This window comes from Chiloscyllium plagiosum, unplaced genomic scaffold (assembly GCF_037043375.1).
Source record: "Chiloscyllium plagiosum isolate Xiang-an unplaced genomic scaffold, Cpla_swu_hap1 HiC_scaffold_23, whole genome shotgun sequence".
Classification (NCBI taxonomy): domain Eukaryota; kingdom Metazoa; phylum Chordata; class Chondrichthyes; order Orectolobiformes; family Hemiscylliidae; genus Chiloscyllium; species Chiloscyllium plagiosum.
Window position 1 is genome coordinate 59,269,550 of NW_028270161.1, and position 21,386 is coordinate 59,290,935.

A 21,386-nucleotide genomic window follows, 5' to 3' on the forward strand; every position below is an offset into this window, starting at 1 on the left:
GACATACAATTCAGCACTTGGTTGAAGTTGTATAATTAGCCTAAGGCTAACGTAATCCATTCCTAGCTGCACAGCAACTTACATTCATGAGCATCTGATACAGAAATACTAGGTAAAAACAATGACTGCAGATGTTGGAAACCAGATTCTGGATTAGTGGTGCTAGAAAAGCACAGAAATTCAGGCAGCATCCGAGGAGCAGTAAAATTGACGTTTCGGGCAAAAGCCCTTCATCAGGAATACAGGCAGAGTGCCTAAAGGGTGGAGAGATAAATGAGAGAGAGAAATGCTGTGCTTTTCCACACCTCTAATCCAGATACAGAAATACTGTTTAGTTACCATGGGTTTTATCAGTTTTTGACCAAATTGTGAGCTGGAGATCCTCAGTGGAGTTACAGTGAATTGTGTGTAATGTCACATCTCCATCAACAATCCTCCTTGTCAGTATTGAGTACTGAGCAAGCAATATTGTAAATTTGATTTAAACAATAGAAGAATTTTGCACAAAAGATATGAAGATACAATAGAATAAACCAAACTACATATATGCAACACATAGAGTCATAGAGATGTTCGGCACAGAAACAGATCTTTTGGTCCAATTTGTCTAAACTAATCTAGTCCCATTTTCCAGCACTTGGTCCATATCCCTCTAAACCCTTCCTATTCATATACCCATCCAAATGCCTTTTAAATGTTATATTTATACCAGCCTCCACCACTTCCTCTGGCAGATCATTCCATATATGCACCACCCTCTGCGTGAAAGATTTACCCCTTAGGTCCTTTATAAAATCTTTCCCCTCTCACCTTAAATCTATGCCCTCTAGTTCTGGTCACCCCCCCCCCCCCCAAGGGAAAAGACCTTGTCTATTTACCCTATCCATGCTCATGATTTTATAAACCTCTATAAGGTCACTCCTCAGCCTCCGACGCTCCAGGGAAAACCGCCCCAGCCTGTTCAGCCTCTCCCTAAAGCTCAAATCCTCCAACCCTGGCAACATCCTTGTATATCTTTTCTGAACCTTTTCAAGTTTTACAACATCCTTCCTAAAGGAAGGAGACCAGAATTGCACACAATATTGCAACAGTGGCTGAACCAACATCCTGTACAGTTGCAATGTGACCTCCCAACTCCTGTACTCAATACTCTGACTAATAAAGGAAAGCATACTAAACGCCTTCTTCACTAGTATATCTACCTGCAACTCCACTTTCAAGGAGCTACGGACCTACATTCCAAGGTTTCTTTGTTAAGCAACCTTACCATTAAGTCCTGCAAAGATTTACCTTCCCAAAATGCAACGCCTCACATTTACCTAAACTAAACTCCATAGAGTCATAGAGATATACAGCATGGAAACAGACCCTTCAGTCCAACCTGTCCATGCCGATCAGATATCCCAACCCAATCTAGTCCCATCTGCCAGCACCCGGCCTATATGCCTCCAAACCCTACCTATTCATATACACATCCAAATGCTTCTTAAATATTGCAATTGTTCCAGCCTCCACCATTTCCTCTGGCAGCTCATTCTATACACGTACCACCATCTGCGTGAAAAGGTTGCCCCTTAAGTCTCTTTTATATCTTTCTCCTCTCACCCTAAACCTATGCCCCCTAGTTCTGGACTCACCAACTCCAGGGAAAAGACTTTGTCTATTTACCCTATCCATGACCCTCATAATTTTGTAAACCTCTATAAGGTCACCCCTCAGCCTCCGACGCTTCAGGGAAAACCGCCCCAGCCTGTTCAGCCTCTCCCTATAGTTCAAATCCTCCAACCTTGGTAACCATCCTTGTAAATCTTTTCTGAACCCTTTCAAGTTTCACAACCTCTTTCTGATAGGAAGGAGGCTAGTATTGCACACAATATTCCAACAGTGGCCGAACCAATGTCCTGTACAGCTGCAACATGACTTCCCAACTCCTGTACTCAGTACGCTGACCTATAAAAGAAAACATACCAAACGCCTTCTTCACTATCCTATCTACCTGCGACTCCACTTTCAAGGAGCTATGAACCTGCACTCCAAGGTCTCTGTTCAGCAACACTCCCTAGGACCTTACCATTAAGTGTATAAGTCATGCTAAGATTTGCTTTCCCAAAATGCAACTCCTCGCATTTATCTGAATTAAACACCATCTGCCACTTCTCAGCCCATTGGTCCAGATCCTGTTGTAATCTGAGGTAACCCTCTTCGCTGTACACTACACCTCCAATTTTGGTGTCATCTGCAAACTTACTAACTGTACCTCTCATGCTCACATCCAAATCATTTATGTAAATGTCAAAAAGTAGAGGGCCCAGCACCGATCCTTCTGTGACTCCTCAGTCCATTGGCCCATCTGATCAAGATCTGTTGTACTTTAAGGTGACCTTCTTTGCTGTCCACTACACCTCCAATTTTGGTGTCATCTGCAAACTTACTAACTATACCTCCCATGTTCACATCCAAATCATTTATATAAAGGAAAAGCAGTCGACTCAGCACCGTTCCTTGTGGCACACCACTGGTCGGAGACAGTGAGGTCTGCAGATGCTGAAAGGTCAGAGTTGAGAGTGTGTTTCTGGAAAGGCACAGCAGGTCAGGCAGCATCTGAAGAGCAGGAAAATCGATGTTTTGGGCTGAATCTTTCCTGATGAAGGGCTCTAGCCCGAACGTTGATTTTCCTGCTCCTCGGATGCTGCTTGACCTGCTGTGCTTTTCCAACAACACACTGTCGACGTATATCTCTGGTCACAGAGTTCCAGTCTGAAAAGCAACCCTCCACCACCACCCTCTTGTCTTCTACCTTTGACCCAGTTCTGTATCCAAATGGCTAGTTCTCCCTGTATTCCATGTGATTTAACCTTGCTAACCAGGCTACTGTGAGGAACCTTGTCGAATGCCTTACTGAAGTCCATATAGATCACATCCACCGATCTGCCCCACATGTTTAAAGATAAATCAGAACACAGTAAAAATATAATCCCATTAATCCTGAAAACACTCCTTTATGGATTCCAAAAGGATCCCTTTATAGGACTCATACCAGAGAGAATCTCATTTTCAATCATTCCTAACAATGACACCAATTCCTGGTCTGATAGCCTCTTCCTGGAACTTTTAGACACCTGAGCTTCAATTTTCAAATAACACTTTCAGATTTTTACCCAAACACGTCTGGTCTTGATCTATTACTAAACTCCTTACTCAGGTTTTTTTTAAAAACAAATTTAAACTATCTTCTCCCTTTCTTAGAGCCGACTATTTTACACATCCATTTTCAGCTAAGAACCATATTGAACTCTGCCAACTAAAAGTAAAATTGACAGATTTCTCTCCAAGGAGAAAGTGAGGGCTGCAGATGCTGGAGATCAGAGCTGAAAATGTGTTGCTGGAAAAACGCAGCAGGTCAGGCAGCATCCAAGGAACAGGAGAATCGACATTTCGGGCATAAGCAACACATTTTCAGATTTCTCTCCAAGCTTTGGGTGAATTCCCTCAAGCTTTAAAAACAAGTTCAGAATCTTCTGTTAGAAAACTTAATGTAAGTCCAGCTACCAAAGCTCTCCACAGTACTTTGTTTTTGTCAAAGTAACCTAGATGCTGCCTGATTTGATGAGTGTTTCCAACATTTTAGGATTCTGTAACAGGTTTTTTTTTTTTAAAAAATGATTCCTTGGTGAATTATTTAATCATTACTATTAACCTTATCCAGGATAAACGCTCCTATCTTAAAGGAAACACATTCATTATTTTAAAGTTCCTGTTCTTGTAGGCATTTTTCAGTATAATTTGTAAAATGCAAAGATAATAACCTTTATTCGGAAAATAAGTAACATTGCCCAGTTCAAAATTTGCAATATCTCTGGTTGTACAGGAACTATTACTACGTCCACTATTACATTTGCTATCCAGGACATTTAATTTAGTAGTGACAAAACAAAACTCCATCATGAATTTTAGGAAATCTCAGGGTGAATTGATTTCATCCTAAATTAAATGGTGAAAATAGGAAAGGTGATGACTTATAAATTAATGTCCATTCAATTAAAAAGGGATTGGTTAGTTACAGGAGGTTGCTAACTACATATTACACCCAGCAACAGATATGAAATGCTTTATATTACCAGCATGTCTCATTTCACTACTGAGTTTTAGGATTGGGAAATCTCAGACAAAAAAATAGGAAATGTTGAAAGCCTTTGCTGTTGAGTAAGAAGTGGATGTAATGTTTCAAGTCAGTGTGTGTCAACTGTGACTCAGTTTGGTAGCACCTCTTCCCTCTGATTCAGAGGTTGTGAGTTTAAGTCTAGCTTCTGGTTTTGAGTACAGCTGTTTGTTCCAGTATAGTGCTGTGAGAGTGCTGCATTATTGGATAATTTTTAAAAATCAGTTGAGATGCTAAAGCAAGGCCCTTTCTGTTCTCTCAGGTGGCTGTATACAATCCCTAAGATTATCTTGAAGAACAGCAAAGGGGTTATCAGTGGTGTTCTGACCTATATGAATATTATCCATCAATACATTTAGTCACTGTCATATTACTAGTTTTGGGAGTTTGCTACGTGTACATCAGTTGCTATGTTGCTGACATTACAATAATGATTAAACTTGAAAGAATGATGGTTTGAAAATGTACTATATGAATTCAAGTATTACTTTCTTTCCTTCCTATGACCCTTTTACCTGTAAAATGTTAATATAGTTTTAAGCAAGTACAGAGGCAGGATAAAAGGTGTTGGAGAGGAATGAGTGAAAAGAAAGGGTCTGTTGATTGGGTGGAAAATGAGAGAGGTTGAATTACAATAAGTTTGATGGTGGAAGCCAGAAGGCAGTGGTAATGCAGAATCATTAATAGCCACATTCTGAAAAAAAATTGGACAAACATATAAAAGTACAGGAAATGCAGTCAGATCCTGATCCTCACCGAACGAATTAGGGAACTGGAACTGGAGTTGGATGAACTGAGGATTATTCGAGAGGCTGAGAGGGTGATTGATAGAAGCTACAGGGACATAGTTACGCCGGAGAACAGAGGTAGCTGGGTAACAGTTAGAGGTGGGAAGGGGAAGAAGCAGGCAGTGCAGGGTTCCCCTGTGGTCATTCCCCTAAAAAATAAATATACAGCTTTGGAAACTGTTGGGGGGGACAGTGTTGCAGGTGTAAGCTGCAGTGAAGGGGTCTGTGGCTCTGAGACTCAGAAGGGAAAGGGGGAGAGGAGGAGAGCGCTAGTTATAGGGGACTCTCTAGTTAGAGGGACGGACAGGCGGTTCTGTGGACATGGGCGAGACTCACGGATGGTTTGTTGCCTCCCGGGTGCTAGGGTCCGAGACGTCTCAGACCGTGTCTTCAGAATCCTTAAGGGGGAGGGTGTGCAGCCAGAAGTCGTGGTGCACATTGGCACCAACGACATAGGTAGGAAGAGGGGTGGGGAGGTCATTCAAGAGCTCAAGGAGTTAGGCTGGAAGCTAAAAGCTAGGACAGACAGAGTCGTCATCTCTGGGTTGTTGCCGGTGCCACGTGACAGTGAGGCAAAGAATAGGGAGAGAGTGCAGTTGAACACGTGGCTGCAAGGCTGGTGTAGGAGGGAGGGCTTCAGATATTTGGACAATTGGACTGCATTCTGGGGAAGGTGGGACCTGTACAAACAGGACGGGTTGCACCTGAACCAGAAGGGCACCAATATCCTGGGGGGTAGGTTTGCTAGCACTCTTCGGGGGGGTTTAAACTAATTTGGCAGGGGGATGGGATCCGGACTTGTAGTCCAGCAAGTAAGTTAGCTGTTTGTCAGGATGCCCAAGACTGTAGGGAGGCTGTGGAGAAGGTAGCACTGACAGGGACTACTTGCGGACACAGAGATGGGCTCAAGTGCGTATACTTCAACGCAAGGAGTATCAGAAATAAGGTGGGTGAACTTAAGGCGTGGATCGGTACCTGGGACTACGATGTTGTGGCCATCACGGAAACGTGGATAGATGTGGGACAGGAATGGCTGTTGGAGGTTCCTGGTTACAGGTGTTTCAGTAATATTAGGGAGGGTGGGAAAAAAGGAGGGGGGGTGGCATTGCTAATTAGAAATGGTATAACGGCTGCAGAAAGGAAGTTTGAGGGGGATCTGCCTCTGGAGGTAGTATGGGCTGAAGTCAGAAATAGGAAAGGTGCAGTCACCTTGTTGGGTGTTTACTATAGGCCCCCCAATAGCAGCAGAGATGTGGAGAAACAGATTGGGAAACAGATTTTGGAAAGGTGCAGAAGCCACAGGGTCGTAGTCATGGGCGACTTCAACTTCCCAAATATTGATTGGAAGCTCTTTAGATCAAGTAGATTGGATGGGGCGGTGTTTGTGCAGTGTGTCCAGGAAGCTTTTCTAACGCAGTATGTAGATTGTCCAACCAGAGGGGAGGCCATATTGGATTTGGTACTCGGTAATGAACCGGGACAAGTGGTGGGCTTGTTAGTGGGTGAACATTTTGGTGATGGTGACCACAATTCTGTGACTTTCACCTTGGTTATGGAGAGAGATAGGTGCGCACAACAAGGTAGATTTTATAATTGGGGGAAGGGAAATTACGATGCTGTAAGGCAGGATTTGAGGAGCATACGTTGGGAGCATAGGCTGTCAGGGAAGGATGTGGTGGAAATGTGGAACTTTTTCAAAGAGCAGATACGACGTGTCCATGATATGTATGTACCTATCAGGCAGGAAAGAAATGGTCGTGTGAGGGAGCCTTGGTTGACGAGAGAGGTTGAATGTCTGGTAAAGAGGAAGAAGGAGGCTTACATAAGGTTGAGGAAACAGGATTCAGACAGAGCAGTGGAGGGATACAGGATAGCCAGAAGGGACCTGAAGAAAGGGATTAGGAGAGCTAAGAGAGGGCATGAAAAATCGTTGGCGGATAGGATCAAGGATAACCCCAAGGCATTTTATGCGTATGTGAGAAACCTGAGAATGACGAGAACGAGGGTAGGTCCGATCAAGGACAGTAGTGGGAGACTGTGTATTGAGTCGGAAGAGATAGGAGAGGTCCTGAACAAGTACTTCTCTTCAGTATTTACGAACGAGAGGGACCGTATTGTAGAAGAGGAGAGTGTGAAATGGACTGGTAAGCTAGAAGAGATACCTGTTAGGAAGGAAGATGTGTTGGACATTTTGAACAACTTGAGGATAGACAAGTCCCCCGGGCCTGACGGGATATATCCTAGGATTATGTGGGAAGCAAGAGAGGAAATTGCAGTACCGTTGGCAATGATCTTCTCGTCTTCACTGGCAACGGGGGTGGTACCAGGGGACTGGAGAGTAGCGAATGTTGTGCCCCTGTTCAAAAAAGGGAATAGGGATAACCCCGGGAATTACAGGCCTGTTAGTCTTACTTCTGTGGTAGGCAAAGTAATGGAAAGGGTACTGAGGGATAGGATTTATGAGTATCTGGAAAGACACTGCTTGATTAGGGACAGCCAGCACGGATCTGTGAAGGGTAGGTCTTGCCTTACAAGTCTTATTGAATTCTTCGAGGAGGTGACCAAGCATGTGGATGAGGGAAGAGCAGTGGATGTAGTGTACATGGATTTTAGTAAGGCATTTGATAAGGTTCCCCATGGTAGGCTTATGCGGAAAGTCAGGAGGCATGGGATAGAGGGAAATTTGGCCAATTGGATAGAAAACTGGCTAACCGGTCGAAGGCAGAGAGTGGTGGTAGATGGTAAATATTCAGCCTGGAGCCCAGTTACAAGTGGAGTTCCGCAGGGATCAGTTCTGGGTCCTCTGCTGTTTGTAATTTTTATTAATGACTTAGATGAGGGATTCGAAGGGTGGGTCAGTAAATTTGCAGATGATACGAAGATAGGTGGAGTTGTGGACAGTGAGGAGGGCTGTTGTCGGCTGCAGAGGGACTTAGATATGATGCAGAGCTGGGCTGAGGAGTGGCAGATGGAGTTCAACCCTGCCAAGTGTGAGGTTGTCCATTTTGGAAGAACAAATAAGAATGCGGAATACAGGGTTAATGGTAGGGTTCTTAGTCAGGTGGAGGAACAGAGGGATCTTGGGGTCTATGTACATAGATCTTTGAAGGTTGCCACTCAGGTGGATAGAGTTTGTAAGAAGGCCTATGGAGTATTATCGTTCATTAGCAGAGGGATTGAATTCAAGAGTCGTGAAGTGATGTTGCAGCTGTACAGGACTTTGGTTAGGCCACAGTTGGAGTACTGTGTGCAGTTCTGGTCGCCTCACTTTAGGAAAGATGTGGAAGCTTTGGAGAGGGTGCAGAGAAGATTTACCAGGATGTTGCCTGGAATGGAGAGGAAGTCGTATGAGGATAGGTTGAGAGTTCTCGGCCTTTTCTCGTTGGAACGGCGAAGGATGAGGGGTGACTTGATAGAGGTTTATAAGATGATCAGAGGAATAGATAGAGTAGACAGTCAGAAACTTTTTCCCCGGGTACAACAGAGTGTTACAAGGGGACATAAATTTAAGGTGAAGGGTGGAAGGTATAGGGGAGATGTCAGGGGTGGGTTCTTTACCCAGAGAGTGGTGGGGGCATGGAATGCGCTGCCTGTGGGAGTGGTAGAGTCAGAATCATTGGCGACCTTTAAGCGGCATTTGGATAGGTACATGGATGGGTACTTAATCTAGGTTAGAAGTTCGGCACAACATCGTGGGCCGAAGGGCCTGTTCTGTGCTGTATTGTTCTATGTTCTATGTTCTACATGGAATAGTGTAGGTAAGATGGGCTTCAGATTGGTATGACTGGTCAGCGCAACATCGAGGGCTGAGGGCCTGTACTGCGCTGTAATGTTCTATGTTCTAAAACATTCTCCTTAATGTGGACATTACATTGTGAGCAGTGAATATAATTTATTAGCTTGAACGAAGTACAAGTAAATTATTGTTCCACCCAGTAAGGAGTATTTGAGCCTCTAATGAATAGAAAGTGAGGAGGTGAAAGAGCAGGTATCCAGGGGCTGCAAGGAAAGGCATGGTGATGAAGATTACTAAAGAGTCAACCAGAGTGTCACAGTGACAATGGAGGGGAGGGGAACACGTTTTGATGGCAGTATCATTCTGGAGGCAGTGGAAATTGGTCTGTTGAATGTATAGGCAGATGAGGTGGTACATAAGATCTAGGGAGCACTGTTGTGATTCTGGGAGTGTGGGGCTTTGGACAGAATTACAAGATTGGGACAGACATAGTTAGAGGATCTGCTCAACTATGGTGGAGGGGAATCCTTGGTTGAGGATAAGGAAGAAATTGTCAAACTACTGCATTGGCAAGTTTATCATCAGAGCAGTTGCAATGGAAATGAAGGTACTGGGAGAATAGAATAACCCTTCCTGAAGAAGTGTGGTATGAAGCAAATTCCAAGTAGATGCCCCCCTCCTGCTGAAATGAAAATAGAGAAGGAAAGGGCATCAAAAACAGGAATTGCTAGAAAAGCTCAGCAGGTCTGGCAGCATCTGTGGAGAGTAATCAGAGTTAATGTTTCAGGTGCAGTGACCTTTCCTCAGAATGGGAAAGGGAATGTCGAGAGGTGCGTTGTGAGAGGGTAAATGAGGCAGAATTGTAAAGTTGATTAATATTTTTGAGTTTGGTGAGTGAGCAGGAGTCCCGCTACAGTCACCAGTACATCTGAAAGAAGAGGTGGAGAGGGGATCTCGAGTCAGACTAGAACAAGGTCTGTGTATTCCATCAAAATACAAGCATAGCCAGGATCTATATGGGCTCCCATAACAACAACTTTGCAGAACAGCCAAGAGCCTTATAAACTCCCACAGCAACACAAAGTCGAGAGTGTGGTGCTGGAAAAGCACGGCAGGTCAGGCAGCATCCAAGGAGCAGGAAAATAAACGTTTCGGGCATAAGTCCTTTATCAGGAATTCCCGATGAAGAGCATATGCCTGAAACATCGATCCTCCTGCTCTTTGGATGCTGCCTGACCTGCTGTGCTTTTCCAGCACCACACTCTCGACTCTGATCTCTAGGATCTGTAGTCCTCACTTTCTCATAGCAACACAAATACAAATTTTTTCCAGCAAGGAGGTTACAGTGAATTCCATCACTGAATTCAAAGAGCAAACTGGACAATTTAATGGCAGATACTTTTGCTCATTCAGTTTAAATTCAAAATTACCTCGAGCAAAAAAGAACTTTCATACAATCCAGAAATTGCTTTAGATGTGCCCCATATATAAATAATTTGGATGTGAATATAGGAGGTATGGTTAGTAAGTTTGCAATTGATACCAAATAGGTGATCAGATTACAACGGGACCGTGCTCAGATGGGCCAATGGGCTGAGGAGTGGCAGATGGAGTTTAATTTAGTTAAATGTGAGGTGTTACATTTTGGTAAGGCAAATCAGGGCAGGAATTATACAGTTACTGGTATGGCACTGGTGAGTGATGCCGAACTAAGAGAACTACAGATGCAGTGTATGTCTCCTTGAAAGTGGAGTTGCAGGCAGACAGGGTGATGAAGAAGGCATACTTGCCTTCATCGGTCATAACCCTGAGTACAGGGATTGGGATGATGTTGCGGTTTTACAGGATGTTGGTGAGCCACCTTTAGAATACTGTGTACAATTCTGGTTGCCCTTTTAAAGGAAGGATGTTGTTAAGTTCGAGAGGGGACAGAAAAGATTTACAAAGACGTCACCGAGACTGGGGGGATTTGAGTTATAGGGAGAGGTTGAATAGGCTGGGACTTTTTTCCTTGGAGTGTCAGAAGTTGAGGAGCTTCACAAAATCATGAGGGGCATGGATAGGATGAATAGCCATGGTCTTTTTCCAACAGTGGGGAAGTCTAAAACTAGAGGGCGTAGGTTTAAGGTGAGAGGGGAGCTATTTAAAAAGGACCTGAGTGATCATTTCTTCACAGAGAGGGTGGTGCCTGTGTGGAATGAGCTGCCAGAATAAGTGGTGGAGGTTGGTACAGTTACAACATTTAAAAGGCACCTGGATATGAATAGGAAAGGTTTAGAGGGATATGGGTCAAATGCTGGTAAATATTGTAGTGAGAGGGTAGGACATTTGGGGTATATAGGGACTTTCAACAGACATTTAATAACATTGTTCGGAAAATTGAAGCCGCTGGAGTTGAAAAGCAATAACTGTACAGATATAAAACAGATATAGGAAACACTGAGGATGGTATTAACAGATTACGATTGACAGGCAGATTCATGGCAATGAAATTTAATGCTGGGTTGACTCTGACTCTGTGAGAGCAAATAATATATCAGGAGAGGTAGTTTGAACATATTTCCAAAGTGTTGAGAAGACTGTCAAAAAGCCATACAGGAACCTGGTGTTTCTAAACAGAGACAGATAGTAGAAAAGCAAGGAAGATATGTTAAACATTTACAAAACACTGTCTAGGTCTCAGTTGGAGATATGTGTTTAATTCTGTCCACCACATCTTCTAAAGGATACAAAGAGCTTATAGAGGAAGTCATCTGGAATGATTCCGTGAATGAGTAACTCAAGTTATGTGGATAGGCTGGGAAAGCTGGAATTTTTTTTATAGCATGGTGGCTCAGTGGTTAGCACTGCTGCCTCACAGCAGCAGGGACCCGGGTTCAATTCCTGCTTTGGGCGACTGTCCTTGTGGAGTTTGCACATTCTCCCAGTGTCTGCCTGGGTTTCCTCCAGGTGCTCCGGCTTCCTCCCACAGTCCAAAGATGTGCAGGTCAGGTGAATTGGCCATTCTAAATTGTCCATCATGTTAGGTGCATTAGTCTGGGGTAAATAGAGGGAAGGGGAATGAGTCTGGGTGGGTTACTCTTCGGAGGGTCATTGTGGACTTGTTGGGCTGATGGGCCTGTTTCCAAACTGTAGGGAATCTAATCTAATCCAATCAAAGACATTTTGTTGAAGCTTTTCATCTTGAACTCATCAGGACAATTTGCAAGAATATCTGAGTAAAGGGAAAATAATATTTATACTGTTCGAGAGGAGTGTTTTAATTGGTTGGTTGGTTTAAAAAAAGGCATTGCAATGAAGAAGACATCAGGTGATGACTGATTATTGACTGCCAGAATTTGTATAAATTTTACAAGAGGCATGCTGATTCTGATTGGCCAAGACATTGTCCTAAAAAATAAAACAGTTCCTTGAACATCACCTTCCAAATTCAGGACCTCGCTTCCGTAGAAGGACAAGGACAGAAGATGCATGGGAGCATCTCCACCTGCAAGTTCGCAACCAAGCTGTGTTCTACTCTGACATGGAAATGTAATACTGTTCCTTTGTAGTTGCTAGGTCATAGTCCAGGACTTGTTTTCTCTACAATAGACATAGGTAACTCTACACTCAAGTTGTGCAGCAGGTCAAGAAGGCAGCTCAGTACCACATTTTCCAGGGCAGTTAGGGTTTGACAATAAAATGCTGGCCTAGCCAATGTTGCCCACAACCCATAAAAATAGAAAATGGAGGGGAATGGGACTGATTGGGATAACTCTTTCAAAGAAATGACAAAGGCACAGTGGGTCTGGAGCCTACTTCTACTGTACAGTAATCTGATCAATTCTTTGTTTTGCTTCACTTTATTTTACAACGGAAAAAGGATTAGTGGAACAAACAGAAAAGAAGGTCACAGATAATCACTTTCATTTTTTAATGGTGTTACCCAAAGGTAGTGCTGAATAAGTGTGTTGAGGTAGAGAATAATTAGACCAAGGACAGCAGATGTAAATCAGTCCCTATTTTAAAGTAACACCATTGTTTCATTCTAAAATGCTTTTCTCTAAAATGTTAAAAATCACACAACACCAGGTTATGGTCCAACAGGTTTATTTGGAAGCACTAGCTTTCGGAGCACTGCTCCTTCATCAAGTGGTTGTGGAGGTTAAGATCATGTTCACAGAACTTATAGCCAAAGGAGTCCAGTGTCATGGAGATGTGATACAGTAAACAATCTTAGATTAAAACTTGCATCTTTTATAATGGGATATGCTGGTTTCTGTTCTTTGATATGTAAATCCCAGACTTTCTTTTAAAATTACATTCTCAAGATAGCTCAGTTTATTTTAAACAATAGGTGTGAAGCCTGTCTGTGCCCCAATGCTGTGTCAGACTGACAAACCCTCTGTATAGTTTTACGGAGTTTTTCATGGATTCACGCAACTTTTAAGAAAAATCATCAGCCACACCTACAAGGTAGACCAAAACATCACCCAATCACAACACAACACCATCCAGGCTCTCAAAACCAATTGCAACATCGTCATCAAACCAGCAGATAAAGGAGGAGCCATCGTCACTCAGAATAAACAGATTACTCCAAGGAAGTATACCGACAACTGAACAACCAGGAACATTACAGGCAACTGCCGGCCAATCTGACCAAAGAGCACACCCGTGAATTAAAAACATTGATCAGGACTTTGGATCCAGTCCTTCAGAGTTCCCTATGCACCCTCATCCCACATACTTCTCAAGAAGGCAACTTCCACTGCCTTCCAAAGATACACAAAGCCAATACACCAGGATGTCCCATCATATCAGGTAATGGTACCCTGTGTGAGAACCTCTCTGGCTCGTCGAAGGCATCTTGAAACCCATTGTACAAGGGACCCCCAGGTTCAGATTTCTTACAGAAACTCAGCACCCATGGACTAGTTGAACCGGGAACATTCCTCATCACAATGGACATGTCAGCACTCTAGATCATCATCCCCCATGATGACAGTATCACTGCAACAGCCTCAGTATTCAACACCAACAACTGCCAAGCCCTAAGCACTATCCTACAACTCATCTGCTTCATCCTCAACCACAAGGTTTTCACCTTTGACAACCAGTTCTTCATCCAGATGCACAGAACGGCCATGGAATTTGCACCCCAATATGCCAACATCTTCACGTACAGGTTCGAAGAAGATTTTTTTCCTGCACAGGAGCTCCAAACAACACTATTCACTCGATATATTGACAACATTTTATTCCTCTGGACCCATGGTGAGGAGTCACTAAAACAACTACACAGTGATATCAACAAGTTTCATCCCATCATCAGACTCTTCATGGACTACTGTCTACTATCTGTCTCATTCTTGGACACATGCAGCTCCATCAAGGATAGGCACCTCAGCACCACACTGTACCGCAAACCCACAGATAACCTCACAATGTCACACGTCTCCAGCTTCCACCCAAAACATATTAAAACAGCCATCCCCTACAGACAAGCCCTCATGTACACATGATCTGTTTCGAGGAGGAGGAACGTGACAGACACTTGAAAATACTCAAAGGTGCCTCATAACAACAGGGGACGATGCTCAACTCGTCAATTGCTAGTTCTGACATGCCATAGTGAGAAACTGTAAAGACCTCCTCAGGAGACAGACACGTGCTGCAACTGACAGGGTACTCTTTGTTGTCCAGCACTTCCCAGGGGCTGAAAAACTATGCCGTGTTCTTCGCAGCCTGCAACATATTATCAATGAGGATGAGCACCTTGCCAAAACCTTCCCTGTGCCTCTATTTGTCACCTTTAAACAACCACCAACCTTTAAACAGATCATGGTTCGTAGCAAACTGCCCAGCTTTCATGACAACAACACTGTACAGCAGCTGCTGCAAAACGTCTCAGAGTATCAACACAGATAATACCATTACCTCCCACCATGTTTGCAGCACGTACTCATCTGACTTGGTCAATGTGGTCTATCTCATACGCTGCAGAAAAGGATGCCATGAGGCATGGTACATTGGTGAGACCAAGCAGACGCTATGACAATGAATGAATGGACACCACACAACAATCACCAGGCAGGGGTGTTCCCTCCCATTCGGGGAACACTTCAGTGGTCTGGGACATTCCGCCTCGGACCTTCGGGTGACCATCCTTCAGGGAAAACCACAAGCAACAATGTAGAGTGGCTGAGCAGAAGCTGGTAGCAAAGTTCAGTATCCCTGGGGATGGCCTCAAATGGGACCTTGGGTTCATGTCACACTACAGGTGACCCCACTGCACGATAGACACTCTCTCTCACGCACGCACACACATACACACACACTCTTACATGCTCACACACTCACGCAGACCCTCCCTCATACATAAGCTCTCCCTCATATGCGCACACATACACCCCACACACTTGAGACCAACACACGCACCATCTCACACAACCCCATCACATACACTTAACCAAGTTTACACATACAGACGAAAGGAAGGACTACAGATGCTGGAGATTAGAGTCAAGGTTAGAGTGGTGCTGGAAAAGCACAGCAGGTCAGGCAGCATCCGAGGAACAGGAAAATCGATGTTTCGGGCAGGATCTCTTCATCAGGAATGAGGCTGGAAGCCTCGGGGTGGAGAATCTGCCCAAAATGTCGATTTTCCTGCTCCTCAGATGCTGCCTGACCTGTGCTTTTCTAGCACCACTCCGATCTTGAATATATACACACACACTCTATCACATGCACTCACACCCACACACACTCAATTTCTCGCTCCTACATGCATACACATATAAGTTTATGGGGTGAATTTGTTTTTGCAGAGTTGCATGTTATTTTGTTTAAAAAATGCATCAATCCATGTAAAACTCTAAAACTAAACAGAGGGTTTGCCAATCTGACATAGCATTGGTACACAGACAGACTTCACACCTATTGTTTAAAAAACAGCTTTCTTGAGAATGTAATTTTAAAGAAATTCTGGGATTTACATATCAAAGAACAGAAATCAGCATATCCCATTATAAACGATTGTTTACTATATTACATCTCCATGACACTGGACTCCTTTGGCTATAAATTCTGTGAGCATGATCTTAACTGCCACAATCACTTGATGAAGGAATGGCACTCTGAAATTTTTAACTTTGTCCACTCCAGAACAAAACAGGCATGTCCACATCATCGTTTCTCTAAGATGGACTAGATACTGCTTCTGTAAGTGTTTTGTACTGAAAGTATACTCTCTTGCTAATGATAGTGTTGCAACATTTTCATAATAAGGATTTTTCATCTTTTTGTGTAAACCACTAACCTTACTGGATTTAGTGGCAACAGATTTAGTGGAGCTACACTAAACTTTACCATATATTATTAACAGAATCTAATAAAAATATGCTGGTTCTTTCTTTTTTGGGTGGTAGTGTGAAATGGGATGATTCAGCTGATCAGTCCTATTGTATTATGTTTCTGCATGTTTTCAGTGGTTTAATCTTGATCATTGGACATTTCATGTGCTACTGCAGAAAGTTTAATTTTGTTCATTTTTCTGTCTCCAGTTTCCGACTCTAGTGAATGGACATGTGCCAATTCCAATCCCCAGTTTGGATGGGGTTTCACCCTTACTGCTTTCATCCAATGCCCAGAAATCATGATACTGCCTAACTGAAGGAGCAAAACTTAAAGGCACCAATTAAATGCCAAAATGTAGGACAGTGTTCAGCTTTAATTTATATCATTGATCATGCATCATTGATATAAAGTTCTCAGTAATATAATGAAGTAATGTTTAAATATCTTCTTCTTTTGTTGTTTCTCCCCATCATTTTATAATGAAGTTGGCAATAAATATATAACCTTTTCCTGTACCTTGCGTTTTATGCACTGTGCTTTTAATGAATGTTAACCAGCTGTGCCTACTTATGCTTAAGTGTTTTGTCTAACTTGTAAATTTACTGTAAACCTGTTGTAATGGCAGATTATTAGCATTATTAAATAATTGAAACTTTGTATCAGTTTTCAATTATTGGCTCTTAAAGGACATGATACTATGTATTAGTAAGTAAGATTGATGATATTTTCAGTGTAAGTTTTTTTTAAATATAAAGTATTGCAGTTTATATGTATTATAGGCAGGTTTGCCATGTATTTGTACTTTGGCTACGAGTTTGTAATTGACATAATTCAATAAATGCGAGTTCTCAGCACACTATTTTCATTTTTTCTAAAATATACAGATAATTATACAATCCCTTGAAGGTACCACTTTAGGGAAAGAGGATAAGAATCAGCAGTTAATATTACACTAACAAAGAAACATGGTTCATAGTTTAAAGGAGATTAGATTAGATTAGATTACTTACAGTGTGGAAACAGGTCCTTCGGCCCAACAACACCGACCCGCCGAAGCGCAACCCACCCAGACCCATTCCCCTACATTTACACCTTCACCTAACACTACGGACAATTTAGCATGGCCAATTCACCTAACCTGCACATGTTTGGACTGTGGGAGGAAACCGGAGCACCCGGAGGAAACCCACGCAGACACGGGGAGAATGTGTAAACTCCACACAGTTGCCTGAGACAGGAATTGAACCCAGGTCTCTGGCGCTGTGAGGCAGCAGTGTTCTCCGTGCACAGAGGTGGTATGTGCCTGGAATGTGCTGGCCAGGGTAGGTGGTAGAAGCAGATATGATAACTACTTTTAAGAGACATTTAGACAGACGTGTGAACAGGTAGAGAATAAAGGGATATGGACCATGTGCAGGCAATGGCATTAGTTTGGAATGGCATTGTAACTGGGACACATGGTGGACCAAAGGACTGTATCTATGCTGTGCTTTCCATGTTCTAAGATGACTGTCAGGTTATTGAAACCTCATTATCAAAGCCCTCCATATATGATGGATTCAATCTTAAATCTGTATCCTGAATAGAGGAAGTTGTGTGTTTTATGGTAAAAGTGTATTTCACAGAAAACCCATTTATCAGTCTTAAAATAAAAGGTCCTTTGTAATTTACTGTACATGAAGGTGTGAGTGAGGGTAATACCAATGGGCTGCACTAAGACACAGACGTTAGCCGAATTAGCAGACAATTGGCAGAGACAATAATAGACTTAATGACATAATCTTGAAGAGTGTACACTAACAGAGAACCCAGAGCTTTACTTACATAAATCTTAATCATGTCTCACAAACTTGATTGAGTTTTTTGAAGAAGTAACAAAGAGGATTGATGAGGGCAAAGCAGTAGATGTGATCTATATGGACTTCAGTAAGGCATTCGACAAGGTTCCCTGTGGAAGATTGATTAGAGGTTAGATCTCATGGAATACAGGGAGAACTAGCCATTTGGATACAGAACTGGCTCAAAAGGTAGAAGACAGAGGGGAGGATTGTTTTTCAGACTGGAGGCCTGTGACCACAAGGATCGGTGCTGGGCCCTCTACTTTTTGTCATTTACAGAAATGATTTGGATGCGAGCATAAGAGGTACAGTTAGTAAGTTTGCAGATGACACCAAAATTTGAAGTGTAGTGGTCAGCGAAGAGGGTTACCTCAGATTATAACAGGATCTGGACCAGATGGGCCAATGGGCTGAGAAGTGGCAATGGAGTTTAATTCAGATAAATGCAAGGTGCTGCATTTTGGGAAAGCAAATCTTCGCAGGATTTATGCACTTAATGGTAAGATCCTAGGGAGTGTTGCTGAACAAAGAGACCTTGGAGTGCAGGTTCATAGCTCCTTGAAAGTGGAGTCGCAGGTAGATAGGATAGTGAAGAAGGCGTTTGGTATGCTTTCCTTTATTGGTCAGAGTATTGAGTACAGGAGTTGGGAGGTCATGTTGCGGCTGTACAGGACATTGGTTAGGTCACTGTTGGAATATTGTGTGCAATTCTGGTCTCCTTCCTATCAGAAAGATGTTGTGAAACTTGAAAGGATTCAGAAAAGATTTACAAGGATGTTGCCAGGGTTGGAGGATCTGAGCTACAGGGAGAGGCTGAACAGGCTGGGGCTGTTTTCCCTGGAGTGTTGGAGGCTGAGGGGTGACCTTATAGAGATCTACAAAATTAAGAGGGGCACAGATAGGATAAATAGACAAAGTCTTTTCCCTGGGGTCAGGGAGTCCAGAGCAAGAGGGCATAGGTTTAGGGGGGAGGGGAAAGATATAAAAGAGACCTAAGGGGCAACCTTTTCATGCAGAGGGTGGTACGTGTATGGAATGAGCTGCCAGAGGATGTGGTGGAGGCTGGTACAATTGCAATATTTAAGAGGCATCTGGATGGGTATATGAATAGGAAGGGTTTGGAGGGATATGGGCCAGGTGCTGGCAGGTGGGACTAGATTGGGTTGGGATATCTGGTCAGCATGGATGGGGTTTGACCGAAGGGTCTGTTTCCATGCTGTACATCTCTATGACTCTGACTCTGTGGAGACAAATCTGAGTTAACTTTTCGGGTCAAGTGATCCTTCCTCCGATCTGAAACGTCTCCATGGATGCCGATAGATCTGAGCTTTTCCAGCAATTTCTGTTTTTATTTTTGATTTGCAGCATCTGAGGGCTTTATGGAAGATTCAGGTAAAGATACAATATTTAAAAGACATCTGGACATGAATAGGAAAGATTTAAAGGGATGTGGGCCAAATGCAGTCAAATGGAACGAGTTTAGTTTGGGAAACTTGATCGGCATGGAGAAGTTGAACCTGGAATATGGGGCACAGTTCTTGTGGTATTATCACCAGTACTGGGGAAGATAGGATTGTTGCCCTTGGAACCGTCTAAAGCTACTGCCTGCAACAGTAGACTCGCCAACTTTAACGGAATTTAAATGATCATTGGAAAAACATATGGACGAAAATGGAATAGTGTAGATTGGATGGGCTTCAGATTTGTTTCACAGATCAGTGCAACATCGAGGGCTGAAGGGCCTGTACTGCTCTCTGTTGTATGTTCTCTGCTGAAACTCGTACTCAAGCCAACTAGAGAAGTGGAGAGAAATTTAAACCGAATACAGAGAAACCTCGATTGTCTGAATACCAATTATCTGAAAATTGGATTATCCAAAGGAGATCTGGAGGTTCCGATAGAAACATTACATCAAAGACGTGTTTCCAACAGTGATCACGTCTTTTGTTTACAGTAATTAAACAGGCACTGTCTCCAAATGACTTTTTCTCCGCACACTTTCCCTGGAGTTCTACAGAGGGGTGTACCCTAAACAACACCCCCCTTCCCCAGATAATCTGACCAACATTGTCGTGTACAGGGCAGAGGTGGAACCTATCAAAAAGGTGCAGTAAAAAGATGTGTATGTGCGTGTGCTATTTGGAGACTTATCCCACAAAGGCGGCAGCAGCAGCAGTCATGTTGGTGTATAGTCTGGCTGCCCCGGAGAGGGGGCAGGGGTGGATGGGGGCGGGGGAAGGTGTTGGATGGGGTTGGGGGAGGGCGGGGAGCAATGTCGGACAGGCTTGGGGGCAGGGGGTGGTGTCGGGGGGGGGGAATGAAGAAGAAGTGTTGGACGGGGTTGGGCCGGGGTCTATCGCGCTGTGTGCTGCTAGTCTTCTGAATAGCGAGCAGACTTTTAAAACTCTGAGCCCCAGAGGAAATTCACTGAATAATCGATTATCCGAACAAAATAGCGTCCTCCTATCCCGTTCAGATAATAGAGGTTCCCCTGTAGTAGAACAAGGGATCAAATTTGGGAGATGAGTTCAAACAAAGAGTAGAACCAAGATGTAAGATAAATTAACTTGGGAAAGAACAGAGATTAAAATCCTTAGAAAAAAATCAACAGTTACAAAAATAATATTAGAACAAAACTAAAGGCTTTGTTTAACTGCACATAGCATTCAAAACAAGTGAAATGAGGGTACATATAAAATAAATATGATCTAATGTCCACTACAGTTTGACATGGACTGGAACCTGAATACTGTTTAACATTTGGAAAGACAAGACCACAGGAAAAAGTAAAGTTGGTTGTTAATTAATTATATCAGCACAGTAGACAGGGAAGTCCTATGTTCTAAAAACCAAGATGTGAGAATGGTTGAGAGATAGGAAATGATAGAGGCAAGAAGTCACTCGTGGAATATTGAAACTAAATGCACAGTAGTTCACAGCATAAAGGATCTTGGCAGAAATATACAATGATAATCAAAGCATTTGTACCTCGATCTAAAGGTTGGACCCCGCAATTATCGCCTCTTCTGTTTCTCTGTTCTTTTATGCCCTCCTAATCCTTTTTATCACTAATATAGTTTTCTGTATTCCACACGTTCTATTTCTATTTGTTTCTCCCAATTACTGCCATTCATTTATCCAAGAATGTGTAATTCAGTTTATCAGTTCACTCACTGTGTTTTCATAATTCTGTACTGGTTTATCTCCTGACGTGCAATATTTTCCTGAGTACGTAAGTAATTCAAAGCATCAAATGAATCACACTTGTGGATCAGGTCCTAGTAGATTGGCACATTTGCTAATTCACAACTAGTTATATGTCCACAATTATCAACTGAATCACAGTTCTGTCATGTGTACTGTCAAATAGTTAATAGCAAGCTGTTTTAAATTTGAATTAATTTTCCAAGAAGGTGCTTGTGGAAATTGATAATTTAATTGTACGAGCCATGAATATTCTTCCATATTTTCACAAGTTAAAATTCTATAAAGGCATTTTTGTTCTTGAGTTAATGAGCTGTATTTGG

General features: G+C 42.9%; 1 protein-coding gene across 2 annotated transcripts in view; it reads left to right on the forward strand.

The window, feature by feature from the left end:
• The window catches only part of elk3 (ETS transcription factor ELK3), a 101,122-nt gene extending 84,247 nt beyond the window's left edge, over positions 1-16,875 (forward strand). For both annotated transcript variants that reach the window (XM_043713295.2, XM_043713292.2), the window contains one exon: positions 16,228-16,875. In XM_043713295.2, coding sequence (XP_043569230.2) covers positions 16,228-16,323 — 96 coding nt within the window. In that variant the 3' untranslated portion in view covers positions 16,324-16,875. The remainder of the gene's footprint in view (positions 1-16,227) is intronic.
• The last annotated feature ends 4,511 nt before the right edge of the window (positions 16,876-21,386 follow it).